The sequence below is a fragment of the Equus quagga genome, chromosome 14, assembly GCF_021613505.1.
Source record: "Equus quagga isolate Etosha38 chromosome 14, UCLA_HA_Equagga_1.0, whole genome shotgun sequence".
Classification (NCBI taxonomy): domain Eukaryota; kingdom Metazoa; phylum Chordata; class Mammalia; order Perissodactyla; family Equidae; genus Equus; species Equus quagga.
The window spans coordinates 84592662-84610959 of record NC_060280.1 but is presented as its reverse complement, the minus strand read 5'-3'; the positions used below and the strand labels follow the sequence as shown (position 1 = coordinate 84610959).

At 56.3% G+C, this 18298-nt stretch overlaps 1 protein-coding gene across 1 annotated transcript in view; it reads right to left on the bottom strand.

Moving 5' to 3' along the window:
- CACNA1A (calcium voltage-gated channel subunit alpha1 A) overlaps positions 1–18298 on the bottom strand; it is a 199242-nt gene that overhangs the window by 164097 nt on the left and 16847 nt on the right. The window contains exon 2 of the mRNA XM_046638279.1: positions 711–816. Within this exon, the coding sequence (XP_046494235.1) occupies positions 711–816 (106 nt within the window). The remainder of the gene's footprint in view (positions 1–710; positions 817–18298) is intronic.

Sequence of the window (18298 nt, the reverse complement as noted above, 5' to 3'; positions counted from 1 at the left end):
GGGGAAGGACATCATCAGCCGGCAGCCGGGCCACAATCAGAATGTGGGACATTCCTGAGGGCCGTGGGACTCGTGTCTGCGATAATGGCAGGAGGAGAAACACTGCTGGAGATGGAAAGTCTTAAGTGACATAAAATCTAGACCGTGTTCGAATCTCGGTTTGAACAAACCAACTGGAAAATGCTGTTTCTGAGACAAGCGCGGAAATATGATTACTGACCAGCTCTCAGATGGTTCCAAGGAGCCACTGTTAACTGTCGCTGTGGGAATGGGACAAACGCTCGTATGCTGAGCAATGCAGACTTTAGATATATGGCAGCAAATGGACATGCTGTCTGGGGTCTACCTTAAAATGCTTTAGCCGAGAAAGACAAATCAAGGAGATAAAAAAAAGGACAGAGGAAGAGAAGGAGGCGAAATCTTGACAATTGCTGAATCTAGACGATGAGTTCATGCGTCGGGGGACGTTCATTGTATTGTCGTCTGTATTTTTGTGAACGGTCAAATTTTTCATAGGAATTTGGTTCTGAATCTGACATTTTCATGGACGATGTGACCGCCTGTCACCCACCCTGCTCCCGGGTGACACCAGGTCTGGTGGGGGTAGACGGTCAGGGCATCTCTCTCCTGGATCATCGGTGTCCCACACCAAGCGCCCACCCGCCCTGCGCTCCCGCCAGCAGCAAGGAGAGGCCCGGGTCGTGACTCACCAGCCGTTCAGACATCGGGGTCTTGTCGTCATCGGGCAGGTGCTGCTCCAAGGCGAGGACGATGCAGTTGGCTATGATGGTGGCTAAAATCATGTATTCAAAGGGAGTATCGCGGAGTCAAGGAAAATCTTTCGGCTTGTGTGAGGGAACGGAGAAGGGATGTTTAAGGTGTGCACACACCCCCTGCCCCCACCCGCCTGGGCTGGAACTGCCTGGTGCCTTCCGACTGTCCCTAACACTCCCCCCACTTCGGATCCCTCCCCCATCGGTGGTCTTGTCCCCAGTGAGTCCCTTTCAGGCTCCAAACCTGGGCCAGGTGACTTTTTTTTCCTGGCTCTTTTCATTGAAAGAGCTGCCAATCATTAAAACAGAATATTTTCCTTTGTTTTGTATTTAAGAAAACACTTAGGGGCCAGCCCTGTGGCGTGGAGGTTTAAGTCCAGAGTGTGCTCTGCTTCAGCGGCCCAGGTTTGCAGGTTCAGATCCCGGGTGGGGGCCTACGCCAATCATCAGCCACGCTGCAGCAGAGGCCCGCAGATGAAAAATAGAGGAGGACTGACAACAGACGTTAGCTCAGGGCCAATCTTCCTCACCAACAAAAAAAAAGAAATTAGAGCAGTTTTAGGCTCACAGCAAAATTGCGCAGAAGGTACAGAGATTTCCCGGGTGCCCCCCGTCCCCCACACATGCATGGCCTCCCCCATTCTCAACACCCCTGCCGGAGCGGTGCACCTGCCACAGCAGATGAACCTACATGGATGCATCATCATCGCTCAGAGTCCACAGGTTCTCTCAGGGCTCACTCCCGGGGGTGTGCATGCCACGGGTTTGCGCAAACGTACAGTGACGTGCGCCCACCATTACAGTGTCCTACAGGGTCGCTTCATGGCCCTAAATGCCCAGCAGGCGACTTTTTAAGGAAAATGTGGATATTATTCCTCCCTCTCACCTCCAACATTTATCAGGTAGAAATTAATTCAGCACCTACTGTGTGCCAGGCTCTGTTCTGGGCACTGGGGACACAGCTGAGAGCAAAAGAGGCAAAAATGGCTGCCCTCACAGAGGATCGGTGAGTAAGCGAGATAACCACGTAACACAGCAGGAAGTTAGAGGTTCCATAGTTAGTTCTAGAAGTTACGCAGTTAGACGACAGTGGATGCTACAGGGAGAAAAAGTAGGAAAGGAGGACGGGGCTTACGATTTAAAATATGGTGGTCGGATCTGAGACCAAAAGCAGGAGCAACAAACGAAGAAACAGATAAATTGGGCTTGGCCAAAATTTAAAACATTTGTGCATCAAAGGGCATCATCAAGAAAGCGAAAAGACAACCAACAGAACGGGAGGAAATATTTGCAAATCATAAAACTGGTAAGAGTCCAGTGTCCACAATATATAAAGAACACTTACAACTCAACAACAAAGAGACAAACAACCCAATTAAAAAATGAGTAAAGGGTTTGACTAGACCTTTCTCCCAAAGGAGATATTCAAATAGCTATACACCTGAAAAGATGGTCAACGTCACAAGCCATAAGGGAAACGCAAACCAAACCCACAAGGAGATACCACTGTACACCCACTAGGATGGCCAGAACAAAGAAAAAGAAAACAAGAAATACTGGCAGAGATGTGAGGAACTGGACCCGTGTGCACTGCTGATGGGAGGGTAAAATGGTGCAGCCAGGGGGGAAAGAGCTGGTGGTTCCTCAAAAAGTTAAACACGGAATCACCATATGAGCCAGCAATTCTACTCCTAGGTATATACTCAAAAGAAACAGAGGGGCCAGCCCAGTGGTGCAGTGGTTAAGTTCGCACATTCTGCTTCAGTGGCCTGGGGTTTGCCGGTTCAGATCCCGGGTGTGCACATGGCACCACTTGGCAAGCCATGCTGTGGCAGGCATCCCACATATAAAGTAGAGGAAGATGGGCACAGATGTTAGCTTAGGGCCAGTCTTCCTCAGCAAAAAAGAGGAGGATTGGCAGCGGATGTTAGCTCAGGGCTTATCTTCCTCAAAAAAAAAAAGAAGAAAGAAAGAAATAGAAAATAGCTGCTCAAACAAATTCAGTCTCCAAAAGGGGGAAACAACTCACACGTCCATCGACGAATGAACGGTTAAGCACAATGTGGTCTATCCACAGAATGGAATAGTGCTCAGCCAGGAAAAATGAAGCACCAGCTCACGCTACAATGTGGATGAACTTTGGAAACATTAGGCTGAGTGCAAAGAGCCCGGCACAGAAGACCACACAGTGAAGGATGCCATTTACGTGAAAGGTCCGGGATAAACAAATCGTAGTGCTGGGAGGCAGACTGGCGGATGCCAGGGGCTGAAGGCTGTGCGGACTCGGGAGATACTGGTTAGCGTCTTGGAACTGGACAGGATGACGGCTGCCCAACACTGTGAATGCACCAAAAGCCACCGAATCAGCCACTTAAAATGATGAATTTCACCTCAACGAAAAGCTAACACGCAGCTCGGGCAGGCCCCTGAGAAGCCACCCGTCCAGATCCGGGGGGGACAGGCCACGCAGCTGCTTCCAGACACCGCATCCCCTCTCTCCAGGCACAAACTCCCCCCTCCCCGAGATTCTCCTCCCGTTGACGAGGTGGCCAGAGCATCCCCCTGGAGGCTCTGGCCTGCTCACTTCACATGAAGTCGGTCGGTGAACGGGAATGTTCCCTGGCCCCCTCCCAGACCCGCAGAAGCACCCCTGGTCCAGGTTCGGGGAACAGCCGGCGGTCTCTGGGCAGGTGGTCCAGGTGTGGACAGATGGATGCCAGAGGGAGGAAGCCAGGGGACTGTTGGCCCAGGAGTGGGCCTTCCCAGCCAGGGTGCTGTGGGCATCCGCGTGGACCACTGTCCGTGGGGGCGCCTGCGCACTGCGGGAGGAGAGCAGCATCCTGACCTCCGCCCACCAGCACCGGGAGCATCCTCTCACCTCCAGCTAGGACGACCAGAGCTTCTGACGACCCAACGCGATTGCCGGCATTGCCAAGTGTCCCCTGGGAGCACTGAGACCACCGTCCCGCAGAAGGATCCAAGAGCGTGTCTTGGCGAGCGGGCCACGTTAGACCCTGCCCTCCTCCCAGCCTTCTCCCTCAGAACCTCACCCGGCCTCGGTCTCCCCTTTGGCCTCAGAGCTCAGTTGGGCATTTTGGAAGCTTCCTAAAACCAAGGGATCTTACAGGCTGAAGGAGGCGTTGGAGCAAATAACCACTTTCCAGATGGGAAAACAGAGCCTGGAACAGACAACCTGGAAGTGAGAGACTAAATAGACCAGAAAAACCAGGCCTGCTTTGTCACCAGCCTTGTCCTCTGCCCCCGGCTGAGAGCAGCCGGGCCACGCTCCCCGAACACTCTGAAAAGCAAATTCGAGACTCGGGGCGACGTGGGGCGCCGACAAAAGCCAGCTGAGCCGAGGGGCCTCTCTGAGTGGCTTCCTGCCTCCGAGCCGACAGTCAGTAGGAGCGCAGAGAACAAAGCGGGGCCGTGCTGCCCAGATCCAGCTCGGCCCCACCCCGCAGCCCAGAAAATAAGAGGCCACATTTGCACACAGAACGCCGAGCATCACCCCGGCCTCCCGCCCGCCTGCAGGCTCCCGAGGCCGCGATTATTGGAATCTGACGATTCTGCTGCCCCTGCCTGTGGCCTGGCGCCCTGCTTGCCTCTCCCTCCTCGGGGGGCCCCTGGCATCCCGCCCCCGAGCAGCTGGGATGAGACTGAGCGGAGGTTCCGAGAACAGTCCCGGAAGGCTGGCAGCAAGCAGCACTTTCCCGGCCGCGTCGCCAAGGTCTCGAATGCCACCCCCCCGCCCCGTCGCCTGGGTTTCGGCCCCCAAGCTCTCCGGGGATGCAGCCCCAGTCAGCACGCCAAGAAACAGAGAGCGGCTGCTGTCAAATGTCATCTCGCGCTCCAGCCATGCACCCACAGACCCCGCCAATGTCCGCGGACGCCCCAGGCGAGAATCTGTGACATTAACCTCACACCCTTGCTGCTCAACCCACAGCCCAAGGGCCAGCAGCGCTGGCTGCGCCTGTCAGAAATGCAGAGTCTCAGGCCCCACGTCGACCTGCTGAGTCAGAATCTATCTGCCTTTTAGCGAGATCTCCCCGGGGGTCCGTGTGCGCTGACGTGTGGGAAGCGCTGCCTCAGATCTACTTCACGGGTAAGAGGAGCCCGGGTACCTGCGGCCTGGAGTCACCTGGAAAGATGTGGGGCTCCTCTTCCCCTCCAAACTTTCTCCTCCACGTTCTGACCCCGGGAAGAGAAGGCAGGAAGTGCGGACCAGCCCCCACCCCCACCCAGGCAAGGGGGTCGATGAGAAACCCAAGATCTTCACGAAACAAGAGCAATGTCAGAAGGAGGGCAATAAGCAGAACTGAAAATTCAGCTTCACACACTTGGAAGTGCTGACAGCCCACCCAGGGCTCCCACCTCACTCAGAAGAAAGTCAAGGTCCTCCTGGCAGCCAGCAAGGCCCGGCCCCCTCACCCCCATCCCCTCGCTGCCCTCATCTCCTCCACTCTCCCCCTTGTTCACTCAGCTGCAGCCATACCACCTTCTCCATGTTCCCCAGACACACCAGGCACCTTCCTGCCCCAGGGCCTTTGCACCTGCTATTCTTGCTCCTAGAACGCTCTTTCCCCAGGGACCCACGTGGTCCCCTCCCTCACTTCCTTCAGCTCTTTACTCAAAGGTCGCATTCTCAGTGAGGACTTTAACTTTCTCTCCTGAATATTTATCCTTGGCCCTTGACCCCAGTCAAACATCTGCTGTATTTTCCTTCTTCCTCTTGTTCCCTGTCTCCCCGACTAGACTGTAATGCCTCCATGGGCATGTTAAGGACGCAATCGAGCTCCCTGAAATCTGCAGCGAGGTGGTTGGCACACAGATGCAAGGAAGGGGCCCTGAGTTCCCGGCACGGGGGGAGCTGCCCGGCTCTGGGCAGGAGTCGGAGGCAGTCCCGGCAGGGGGAGGTGAGGCTTTCTCAGCCCAGCCCCACGTTGTGCCTGACCCTTCTGATTTAGAAAGCCTGGGTTCTAGCTCACAGCTGCGGTGGGCAATGTCTCCGCTGGCTGAGCTGAGCCTGCCTGCTCGCCGATTGGCTCGGGGAGAAAGCACCTGTGTCAGCGGGATCCGGAATAACCAGCCAGCCAGAGGCCGAGGGGAGGGCGGCGGGGTGGGGGGAGGAGATGAAAGGAGAGAAGCGCCCCTGATGGGAGGGAAAGCTGGCTTCTGGAACGGCTCGGGGACGGCAGGGCAGCAAAGAGCCCTGCGGGCCAGCGCGGACACACAGAGCCCCCGCGGGGCCCAGAGAGGGGCTGTGTGTGACACTGCAAACAACCAGGTGGCTCTCCGTGGGGAGGAAGGGCAGCATCGGCTGATGGGAGCCGCTCTTGGGATCCAGAAGATCAAGGAAAATCAATGTGCAAAGCGGGCGTAGCTGGTGGCTCAGCCCCCGAGCAGGACAGTGCAGAACATGCATGCAATTCACCCTCATCTTTGCGGGGCCCCATCCCCATTGGACTCCCGACCTCTCGTGGTGGTTGTGCAAATCAAATCAGCTTTGTTAACTCACCAAGACCTCGTCTCTGCCACAGGGCTGCCCGACGGGTGTGCTCTGAGGAAACAAGTCAACCAAGCAGCTGAGCCAAACAGAAGTGACTTCCGTGTTAGGTCTACGCTCATCACAATTACCAGGAAAAGAGTAGGGGGCAGGCAGCAGGGTCCCAGACGTATGGGTGTGGGACATATTCCTTGCTCCGCGAAACAAACGCCACAATTTAATCGGCAATATGATCAACTATTGTGGGGCCATTAACAGGCACAACAAGCATAATTGCAGCTGCCGTTTGCTGAGCACTTCGCTGGGCAGACACTGTGCTAAGCGCCTTAAACTCACTGTTTCCGTTAATTCTTTGCAAAAATTCTACAGGGTCTGCTCTGTCGCAAGCCCCACTCTCCAGATGAGGAAGTAAAGGCTTAGAGAGGCTGAACAAATGGCTTAAGGTCATAAAGGAGGTCCTGGAGGAGCTGGGGCTCACCCCAAGGTCCATGCTTCTAAGCTGGTGGCCCCCACAGACTGCTTAGAAACCTACCCTTAATAGAAGGCAGATGGTTTTGCCTTTGTTTAAGAATTGGGGTACACCTGGGGCCTTAGCCATATGGCTGAGACCAAGTGGATTAGACTCCGCCTGAGTCCCAACCACTGTCACGACTGAACGTAGTAACGATGAACCATCTCATGCTAGTCCACGCCCTCAGAAGCCCACCCCGGCGTGTCACCTTAACGAATATTTCAGCTTCCAGCAACCCAAAAAGCCTCTGGTTCTCAGGCTCGGGCTTCGAGCTCTCCAACACCTGGCACCGACACTGAAAATGAAGGCTGAGCAGAGCTCTCCGCCCGTCCACGCGCTGGAGACCCCCGCGGGGACGCGCCAACGAGGCAACTCCGGTGCCGCGATGTTTCAGCACCACGGCCAGGGGCGCCCAGACAGCGCCACCGGGCAGCCGGGCCGCGACAGGCACCGAATCGACTCTCCCCGAAACATGGTGGAGCCCTACATTTCACAGACAGAACTGAGGCCAAAAGAAAAAAAAAGATTCATTACGTCAGCAGGAAAACCAAATGAACAGAAAATTAAAAACCCAACATCCAGTAGGTGGGATGTGGCATTTGCTTTTTAATATGATCCAAGGACTTTCAACACTGGTTCCGATAAGAGCAGCTGGCCCCAGGCCCTGGTTCCGCGCCTGCTCAGACCGCGGGACACGCCTGCACAGAGCAGAGGGGCTGAGGGGCTGGGGGTGCAGACGTTGTCCTAACCATGGGCAAAATAGCTCCGTTCTCTAAGCCTCAGCTTCCTCATCGATCAAATGTGAAAAGCAGCACCTGGCGCACAGGGCCGTGAGAATGGGATGAGCGGATGCACGCCATCACTCGGAGCAGGGCCCGCGCACAGTGGGTGCGCAACAAACATAACCGTGCACAACAAACGTAACATTTGTGACTGTCAACTCTGGGTCCTGGGATGAATTAAAAACACAGTATCCTTATGAAAGAATACGATGGGGCTCGTCTCCTTGTAATCAGCAATCCATGTTGCTTTTATTATTTTCATTACAATTGCTGCTACTAGGATTATTAACTTTTCCCATTTCTTTTCCACCCGTGTAAGTCTTGGTTCCTTCCCTTCAATGAGGCATCAACCCCTCCCCACACGGTGGCTGGTTAGGTCTTCTCTCGAATCTGAAGCGTCTTCAAGAACAGAAGGCAGTGAATGTGTGGGGTCCACCTCCTGCATACCAGGCTCAAAATAAAGCTGCAAAAATCTCCATCAGATATTTGAAATAAGTGGGGTCACACAGCACACGCAGGACCTTCTGTGTCTGGCTTCTTTCACTTGGCATAATTTTTTGGAGGTCCATCCCCACTGTAACATGTCTGTACTTCATCCCTTTTCATGGCTGAATAATATTCCATGGTATGGATGCACCACCATTGGTTTACCTGTTCACCCACTGATGGACTCATGGGCTGTTTGAACCTTTCGGGTCTTCCCCACTCGCAGCCTCTGCAGCGGCTCCCTTCTCCTCTCCCCAAGCCGTGAGCGGGGACCACCCCCTTGCCTCCTGCCTTCCCCGGGATGCTTTCCCCGGCTCCCACTCGGAAATCCCCACCCTGCCAACATCGTCTCTTCCCTGTTTGTTTTCCTTTTGTTTGTTAGATTTAGCAACTTTTCACATCCAACAAACTACGTATTTTGTGTTTATGTTATTTACGTTCATCTCCCTCAATGGAATGGCAGCCCCATTAGGGCGAGGATTTGTCTGACTTGTTCTGGGCTGTGTCCCCAGCAACAAGAACAGCGCCCGAACCACGGCGGGAACTCAGTAAGCACTACTGGACAATCGAAAACAAGCTCACAAAGTCGCCTTTTCCCTTTACACAACGGGGATCGTGACACACAGGTTCTGCCATTGGCTACGCCCCTCACCACGCTGGCCTCGGTTTCCCCGTCAGTACCGGGACCTCCCTCTTGTGAATGGATGCATTATCATTTATTTAATGTCCCCCTAAATACTTCCAGTTTGTCTCTATTATATGCAAAGCTGCGATGGATAATCTGGCCATACATCCTTTGTACTGGTGAGGGTTTTTTTCTGCAGGATAAATTCTAAAATGGGGACTTGCTGGGTCAGAGGGGGTGCGCGTTGGACCTTGTCACAGATACTGCCAAATCAACCCCAGATGTTCACAGCGCTGTAGTTTACAGTTTTTAAAAAACGAGATGAGCGTATACGTGTGCGTGCTCCTTCTGAAATCAAATCCATAATTTAAATGTATAAATTGCTTGGTACCAAAAAGTTAAAACGTGGAAAAATTAACACGACTCATGGAAAGCCACACACAGACACCACGCAAGCAAAATAAACTTCCCTTGATGAAAAAGAGAAAGGAATTTAAAAAACAATCCAAGTTTTAAGCAGAGGCGTTGGTCAGTTTTAAACTCTTGGGATCTGGGACTCCGAATGAGCGCGGAAGACTTTTCTTTCTTTCTCTCTCTCTCTTTTGGGACAATGACAGTCCCTGGGGACCTCCGAGTGGTGTGAGGTCTGCATCTCCTGATCTAACCTACAGCGTCTTTAACCAGAACGTCCCCTCTCCTGAGAGAAAGTCCTGCCCCCTCTTGGACTGTGACCCCTGTTATGAGGTCAGAGAAATGCTCCATTTTCTCTGCCTCTTGTCCATATATTCCATCTACCTCTTCGCTTAAAGCCAAACCTGGAAATTTCCCCTGAAATTCCTCCAAGGCCAAGGAGGCCCCTGGTAATTTCAAATTAGATCCCAAGACCAAAAGGGAAATCCAGCCCAAGGGAGATGTCCGCCATGATGGCCTGGAGGAGAACCAGCGAGGTCAAGGGGGAGGACCCCAAGAAACCAAGCAAGACGAGGAAGGACCTCCCACTCCAGGACATGAGAGAGGCACCTGAGAAGCCAGGGGGAGTGAAGAAGGTTCCCTCTAAACCAGGTGCAGCCAAGGAGAAGGCCCCCGAGAGAGGCAGCAAGACCGAGAAGTTCCCCCCGAACCGGATAAGGCCACTGAGGCCCCTCCCAGTGCCACCAGGCTCAGCGGGAAGTCCAAGGTCAGAGGCAGTCCCAGCAGCCAAGATGCTGAGGCCCACAGGGAAACAAAGGCAGGGAGTGAGACTCTGATGGGGCGGCTACTTTGTAGGACCTTCAGTTTCCATGTGGGGAGACAACTGTCTATGCCGGTCCCTCCCCTCCTTGATCATTGGAAGATGTCCCTGCCTCCTCATCAATGCCCAAGGCCAACTCCAAGCCATTCCAGCCAGACACCTCCAACATCCCCTTCTCCAGCATCCTTCTCTTTAACCACCCCCTTCTCCTCCCAGCTCACTGGCCCTCTTAATGCAAACCAACCCCAATCCTATAAATCCCTCCGTTTCTCCACCCGCCCCACGAAACCCACCCTCGCCTGCCTTCATCTCCTTCCTTGTCAACCTTACACACGGTGGACATGTGTCACTCCCTTGCTCTTCTTTCGCTCCTGGAAAAGCCAACCCCTGGGTGAACCCACCCGGTTGGTGGCCCCATGCCCCCGCAGAAGAACGTTCCTGAACGAGCCGACAATCTGGGCTGATGACATTAGACTGACCATCCTGAACCTCAGATGAGATTTCAAGAGTTCTAGCATCCTAGACGGGAGGACGCCAGCGCATCCTGGTACGCTGCCGGGAATGACCCAATTCAGAGAAATAAACGTTCTCCCATCCTTAGAAATCCCACCAGCCACTAGCCCACTTCCCCACTCCCCTTCCCTAAGAAGGAGCTGCCAACTCATGTGACCTCCCCCTCCGCACCTCGAATCCTTCTGTCCTCTCCAGGCCGGCGTCCAGCTCCAGTCCTCATCCACAGCTCTGGTGGGGAGGATCACTGCAGCCCTCCAAGGGCCGGAGCCCAGGCAGCCTCTCTGTGCTCAGGTTACCTGGCCGTGGTGTTCTGATTCTCTTTCTTGTCTCCACTTCTCAGTCTCCCCTCGCCCTCCTCTGCTGTGACTCAATCTTGGGTCTGGGACTCCCGGGCCGACTCCTTCCCACCCCTTCCAGCTCCCGTTGGCTCCAGGTGTCCCCTGGGTCACGGATGCATCACCCCAGGGTGCATCATGCCTCTGCCTCCAGCTTCACATGACCTCCTCCTGCGTCTTCTCCCCTCCTCTCCTCTTCTAAGAACGCTTGTCATGGAAGGTGCCCCCCATTACATCCTGGGTGCCCACCCCGGGGCCCGGCCCATAGGGAGACCCCAATAAATGTCGTTAAACGGGCAAATGACTCTGTCCACTCCGCCCCCCTCCCCTCCGCGGCTCAGCGGCCACCCTGTCTGCACCTTCCACCTTCTCTTCCAACTCTCCCAACTGCTGCACTGACGGCCCAGGTTGAACAGATTTTTCTGGAAGCCCCTGGGGGAGCCTCCTTCACTCGTTCTCATGCACATCCCCGAATACTCGGGTCCGCCTGGCCTTTCCCTCCGCCGGCTCTGCCACCCGTGAAGATCCTCCTTGAGGCTTTATCATTAAAAAAATAAACCAACCTATCCTGTGCCTCCAAAAGAAGCTTTTACTTTTGCAATCGCTATTGATTTAATCCCAGAGGCTGCTGGCAGCGGTCCCAGGAGCTTCATCAATGTGACAACACCCAGCGTGGCCAGGACGTCCAGGGCCCTCAGCCGGCCCTTCTGCCCGGGTCTTCACTGACCCCGATGGAGGGTCTCCAAACGATGAAGAAAGATCCGGAGTGGGGACGGGAATTTGCAACAGGCCCAGGGTCCTGCTCAGGGGAGCAAAGCAGACTGTCGTGCAGCCGAGGCCTTCAGAGCTGTTCGTGAATTTGCTACGACGGCTGATATCTGGGGGGCTAAGCGAGCACGAAACCAAGAGAGCAGAGCTCGCCGCGAGTTCCAGAACCAGGGTATGAACTCGCTGGTGGGACGAGGGGACGAGCAGGGACTGAACAGCAAAGGGCAGGTGGGACGAAGGAGACAGAAGACGGCAAGAGTCAGACTGAGTGAGCTAAACAGGGGTCCCCTCGCCCCCCTGCTGACACAGTGATCAGAGACAGAGAGAAAAAAGGTCGTTGGAAGAAGGAGGAGGTGGGGGCGACTGAACCAGCGCCCAGGGCTTCAGAGACCAGTTATGTCCCCAAAGGAAATGTGGGACAGCTCATCCAACATTCTTTTTCAGGATAGAGACACCAGGAGAGGGAGAGAGGCCATCCAGGAGGAGGCGGAGGGAGGCAGCACTTGTCAGCTAGAAGTTCAGATGCACGAGAGCACACACAGCCCCACGAGCTCGCCGCACTTGGACATGGCCCCACGGGCACGAGAGATGGCATCTCGGCCCGGATGTCCCCATCCCGCTGCCCCGCCCCAGCACTGGGCACCTCGGGCCCGGTACCCACTGCACTGCACCCCTGCGCCCAGGCTGCTCCGCCGTCCTCCCTCCAGCGCCGGGTCCCAGGGCCGCTCCGCTTTCGCACACATGGGATGGTGAGGCAGGCGGCGGGGAGCGCGAGAGGCAGCCCACCCTCCACAGCTTCGGCCCAGAGGTGGCACGTGTCACTTCCCCTCCCATCCCAGTGGCCAAAGCAAGCCACATGGCCACGCCTGACTTCAGGGGGCAGGAGGAGCCACACTGTGCGCCGGAGGAGACCAGGACGCTGGCGGGAAGGAGCCCACGTGGGAGCATGAGATGACCAGCCGGTCAAGCCGCTCCGGAGGCGGCGAGGCGGAGCCGAACTCAAGACCTCACGCCCCGGGTTTCTTCAGCTCTGCCCTCTGCACACGATGGGGGTAGAGAATAAAGTCAGGGTAACAGTGAGGAGAAACACCGGTGGAGGCAGGGGGACAAGGAAGGAGGGAGAGGGACACGGAGCAAGGCAGAGGCGCAGGGGACGAAGCCAACACCAGGGCGCACAGAGGGGTCTCCTGGCTTTTGGGGTTTTTGTTTTGTTTTTTGCTGAGGAAGATTGGCCCTGAGCTAACATCTGTGCCCATCTTCCTCCATCTTTGCACATGGGACACGGCCACAGCATGGCTTGATGAGCGGTGCTAGGTCTGCGCCCAGGATCTGAACCCGCGAACCCCGGCCGTGGAAGGAGAGTGCGCGAACTCAACCACGGCGCCACCGGGCAGCCCCAAGAAGGGTCTCATCTTCAGACCTCAAAGCTCATGACAAACATCGGAAAAGGGGCGGGAGGCCCCCACTCCCACCGGCCTTCGAGTCTCGCCCTGACGGCGGCCACGGGGCCACGCAGCTCGACGTCCTGAGACACGGACAGCCACGCGACCCAAGCCACCTCCACGTGGTGCTTCTGCGCCGGCTTTGGCACAATTTGCCATCGTGCGACGTCCTGTGACACTACCTGACGCCGTCTGGACCATGTGACGGTGATTTGTGGCTTGGCCATCCTCGTGCCGTGAGCTCAGAGACCCTGTGGCGGCTTCCTTTCATCTCGTGTCTGCAGATTCACGGACGAACGGAGCGCCTGGAGCCACCGCCTCCAAGCAGCAGCCCGTGATTGCTCCTCCCCGAACAAACCCCCCCTCTGCCTGGGAGACGGGGAACTGGCACCGCCCGGCCGCTTCACGGAGGCGCGGGGCGGTTTCCTTCTCCGTTTTGCCCTCTGGGAGTGGCCAGTCCTGACCAGCGTGCACCCCGCATCGTAAACACGTCATCGTCACTCTGACGAGAGCCGCGGACACAAAGCGGGGACCTAGGTTAGACGGCGGGGGGTGGCGGCCGGGTTAGGAGAGGCCGTCTGCAGACGTGCCGTTTAGTGGGAAACCTAAAGGATCTGTGAAGACTTGCCAAGAGCAAAGCCAAGGGGAGGCACGAGAATTTCACGGGCGCATCACTCGTCACGGCAAGAACGAGGGGGACCCAGGGGTCCACTGACAGGAACACGGAGGAGCAAACTGGCGTCTCCACACGGTGGGCTGCTGCCCAGCAACAGGAATGGAGGAAGCCGTAGCACTCCCCCTTTGACACACATTTATTGACTGCCTACTACATGCCAGCTGCTGTTCTAGACTGCTTCAGTCCACAGCTTAAAACAGGGCAGATGCAAGATGGCAGCCTTGAGTAAAGAAGACCTGGAAGAGGAGAGGGAGGAGCCACCAGGTAACCTGGGGCAAAAGATCCAGGCAGAGGGAACAGCCAGTGCAAAGGCCCTGAGGTAGGACCGTGCCCTGTGTGTCTAAGGAAGCATGAAGCGGCCAGGGTGGCAGGAGCCACATGAGTGAGACGGGACTGTGGGGAGAGGAGCTCAGAGACCCTCCTGGGCTTCCCTGGGCAGAGAGATTCAGCAGTGGGCAAGGAGGGTGGTGACTTCTGGAGCTTGGGAATACGGAGGGAAGGGAGAGGGGAGAGGCCTGAGCTCAGAGACCCCACCAGCCTCACGGTCCACGTCTTATGGGACAGACAAGCCCGGCATTAAGAGAGCCCACACGTCCAGCAGCCTGACAGGTTTTCCCGAAAGATGGGAGCAAAGGAGAGAGACAAAGGCTGGCCTCGTGAGAAAAGAAGAGTATAAACAGAGGAAACGGGGAAAATGCTGACATATAACAACACGCACCACGTCAGACTCAGGCAAACGACGGCCCAGGGCGTGTTTCTGCACATCGAGGTTTATTGGGAGCGGCCGCATCTGTCCACGTGACCAGATACGACGACAGGACGACTATTGCAACCAACACCCGTGTGAGCATGTGTGGCGTGCTGCGCACGGACTCAGCTTCTGCACCCACGTTACCACATAAACGTGTTCAGCAGCCCCGAGGCAGGACATCATCAGGGCTGCTCACTCCTCAGGAGCACAGACTCCGGAGCCCGACAGCCCGGGTTCCCATCTCACCCCTGTTGCTCCCGGGGTCTGAGACCCTGGACAAGCTGGACCTCCCTGTCCTTGTTTTCTCTTTTGTCACATGGGAGGATGACAATGGCACCCACCTCTTGCAAGCGAGTTGCTTGCCATACGGTCTGGAACTCTCGTTACCACCATAGTGCTTATTGCCAGATGAGGAAACTGAGGCACAGGGAGGTGAAGTTGCTTGCCCGCGTGATGGAGCCGGGATTTGAACCCACGCAACCATCACTGCTGGAAGCAGGGACCCAGGACGCTGGGAAGAGGGCGAAGGTAGCCGGGAGCCACAGCGCCCCGAGAGGTGGCCCAGCACAGCGCCCGGGCGCCCGGCTCCACACTGTTGTCCTGGACCCAGAGCCGTCGGAGGGCGGGACCCGACTGGCCGGCTGCCACGGAGGGTGGGAGAGGCCAGTGGCACCTGAATGGAGGGAGCCAGGCAGTGATGACCCTGTTGTCACCGGTCTCTGGAGGAGCTCAAAGAGGTGGGCGAGGCCTGGAGGAGACAGGCCATTGTTCCGGCCGCCGGGCTGACCCAGAGGCGGGACCCACAGCTGGACCGGAGGGGGGCGGGGCGGGCACGGGCCATTGTCAGCACGTCGGGGCCACAATCCCACTGCCGCCCCTACTTCTGGTGCCAAGACAGGCCCCAAAGCGAGGGTGGAGCAGATGAGGAGTCCAGGAGAAGCTTCCCGCCTAGGGGATTGGAGGCCACCTCCCTGGGCGCAGCCCGAGGGGCCTCTCCCAGGTCCCCTCCAGCAGGACTTGGGGCAGGAAGCTCCCCTCTGGGACCCAGGTGGTACCTTCCTCCCGCCCCAGGCTCGGGTTACACCGTGGGCCTTGCCAGGGGCACAGCCGCCGGGCTGCTGAGACCCCGAGAATGCTCTTTAAGCAGGTGAGGGAGGAAGAGAAAGGGCTGGAGGCATGAGCAAAGCAAGTGGAGGGGACCAATACTCGCCACCACCGCCGATAATTATAGCAGTAAAGTAGGGGTTTTTGCCCCAGGGGAGCCCGATCTCTCCTTGTGGAAAAGACAACGTGCCACGTCCACAGAGCTCCTCTTCTACTGGATGCACACGCGGACTACAGGCCCCAGGCTCCCCCATAGCGAGGTGGCCCAGAGCGACCGGCCGTCTTCTGTTACCCAGAGTCCACTCTCCCCACTTCTCTGCCCTGTGGTGCCCGGGGAGGCTGCCCTGTGTGGACAGACCACCCCACGGAGCTCCTCACCCTCTGGCTTCCAGGGGGGTTTGGACAATGGGGAGCCACAGCAGGAGACGGGGGGAGAGCATGAAGTTGGGGCACTTATCCTGCCAGTCTCCTCAGGTGGCAACCCCTGCCAGCCAGCTTCTGTCTGTCCCTCCATCTGCCCCCTCTTCCCTCTCTGTTCTGCTAACTGCCCGCGTCTCTTAATTTGATTCTTGAAGCGTTTCTTCCTTCTCACCGAAACCCTCGTGAAGACGTCACGGGGTGGGATTCCAGTCGACAGAAAGCGGGCAGAAGCCAGGAGCACACTTGTCGCAGCAGCTGGTACGGCCTGACACCACACTGCAGGGCGCCTCCTCCCCACCCCAATGCCACAGACGGCCACGTGGCTCACGACTCCGCCAGCCAGAGCCCCTCTGCCTGCCTCCTGTCCCCCGTGATCGGCTTGGGCGCAAGCACCCGACCCCGCGGGGCCAACCCAGAGGAGGGCACCCTTGCTGGGAAGATATTCTGGGGATCTTAGGAGCAGCTGCTGGGACTGCAGCCGCGTCAGCCACACGGGGAACCGAGGCGACTTCAGAAGAGCAGAGCCGGGAGCCGAGGCCTGGTGACGGCGTCTGACCCCTGGACCCGGACACGCCCAAGCCGGGCGCTCCCTGGACTCTCGGCCGCGTCCAGCCAGCTCGCCTCTTCTTGCCTGAGACCCTCTGCGATCTGGCCACGCAGCCCCGGGCACCGACAGGTCCACACAGGTCGAGGAAGGCGTCCTCCCGCGTGTCGGGCGCAAGGTTCAGAGGCAGGGACTTGGCCGTGATCCCCGTCTCATCGTTGGGGAAACTGAGGCCGTGTAAATTACTCAGGATTGCCCAGCAGAATGCAGTTTGCAAAAGAGTGGGCTCGGGGAGTCGGCGGCCAGTTAACTTCCCCTCGTTCTACAACAAAACCGAGACAAAAACCTTCATCCCGCCCCCATCTCGTAGGGTCAGCTGGGGCGACCGACAACTGAGGCAGCCGCTAAAAGGTGTTTTGAAGGCAAGGCTATCAACCTATTGTGACTAATAAATGGCCATTGTCGAGCTGATTCCAGAAAACCCCGGGGGCCAGGGGCTGCCCAGCGACTCTCTTGGCCACAGTTCCAACGGCCATCTGTGCTCCAGAGCACATGCCCCTGGCAGAACCACCAACTGCTCTCCTCGCCCAGGAGAGGAGCAGAGAGAGGAAGGGAGGGAGGAGAAAATCACGCCAGTCCAAAATCTCTCTCTGTCTGACGGATGATTTCCATCCCCACGGCCACCGTCCCAGTCCAACTCACAGTGGCTCCTCCTTGAAAGACTACGGTCATTTCCTCACTGGCCTCATGGCTTCAGTGCTTATCCCCATCCAATCCACTGTCCACCCAGCAGCCAGCAGGGCCGCTCACAGACATAATCTCATCGTATTGCTGTTTCAGCAGCCAGACAGTGCCTTTAGGAGAAACACAACATTCCTAAGCATCTGCCACAGGGCCTTTGCACATGCTCTTCCCTCCGGTCAGAACATCTTTTCCACCACTCGTGCCCCCACTAAAGCAGAGTTCCGCTAAAGACTAGGTTTATCACCACTTCCTCGGGGGAGGTTATGTGCTCCCCTCAGAGCATGCGGACTTGTCCCTCCTCAGGCCTTATAACATTTGTAAATGTAATTAAGTAGTGATGGCTATTTATCTGTCGTCCTGGCCAGACTGGATGCTCCAGGAAAGCACTGAGTGCGTCTACCATGTTCGTGACTGTAACCCAGTGCCTAGTACATAGTCAGCACTCAATAAACATTTGTGGCTCGACTGGAGTATGAAAACAGATCAGACCGGAGGAGGTAAGAGCAAACAGTCAGAGGCAAGAAGGGAGTTTCAATAAACAGTGTGCGGACAACACGTATGCAATAAAAAGGAACTCGAACCCCTACCTCACACCAGACACAAAAATAATTTCCAAGCCGATTAAAGACACAGAGTGGGCAAAACTGTAAAATTTTTTAGAAATAGTCCAGAATATCTCCGTGACCTCAGGGCAGAAACGGTTTTCTTAAATAAGACACAAGCCCCCCAAATTGTGAAGGAAAATATTTCTAAATTCAACCTCATTAAAATTCAGCACCACTATCGATCGAAAGAAGTCACAAAAAAGAATCAAGAGGCGAACAAAGGGAAGATACTGCCCAGCAGCCCACGACGAAGGAAGGTTCCAGAACACGCAAGAGTACCCTGCAGATCGATACGAAAAACAACTGAAAATGAGGACAGGACGTGACGAGGCTCCTCAGCAAAGAAGAAACTTGAATCGCCAGTAAATAGATTAAAAATGTTCACCCATTTGTAATCGCGTAGCGCAACGTGAACTCCCCGTGAGACATGACCTCACACGTCAACGACCTCGAGTGCGTGCGCGTGTGGAGCAGCCTGAGCG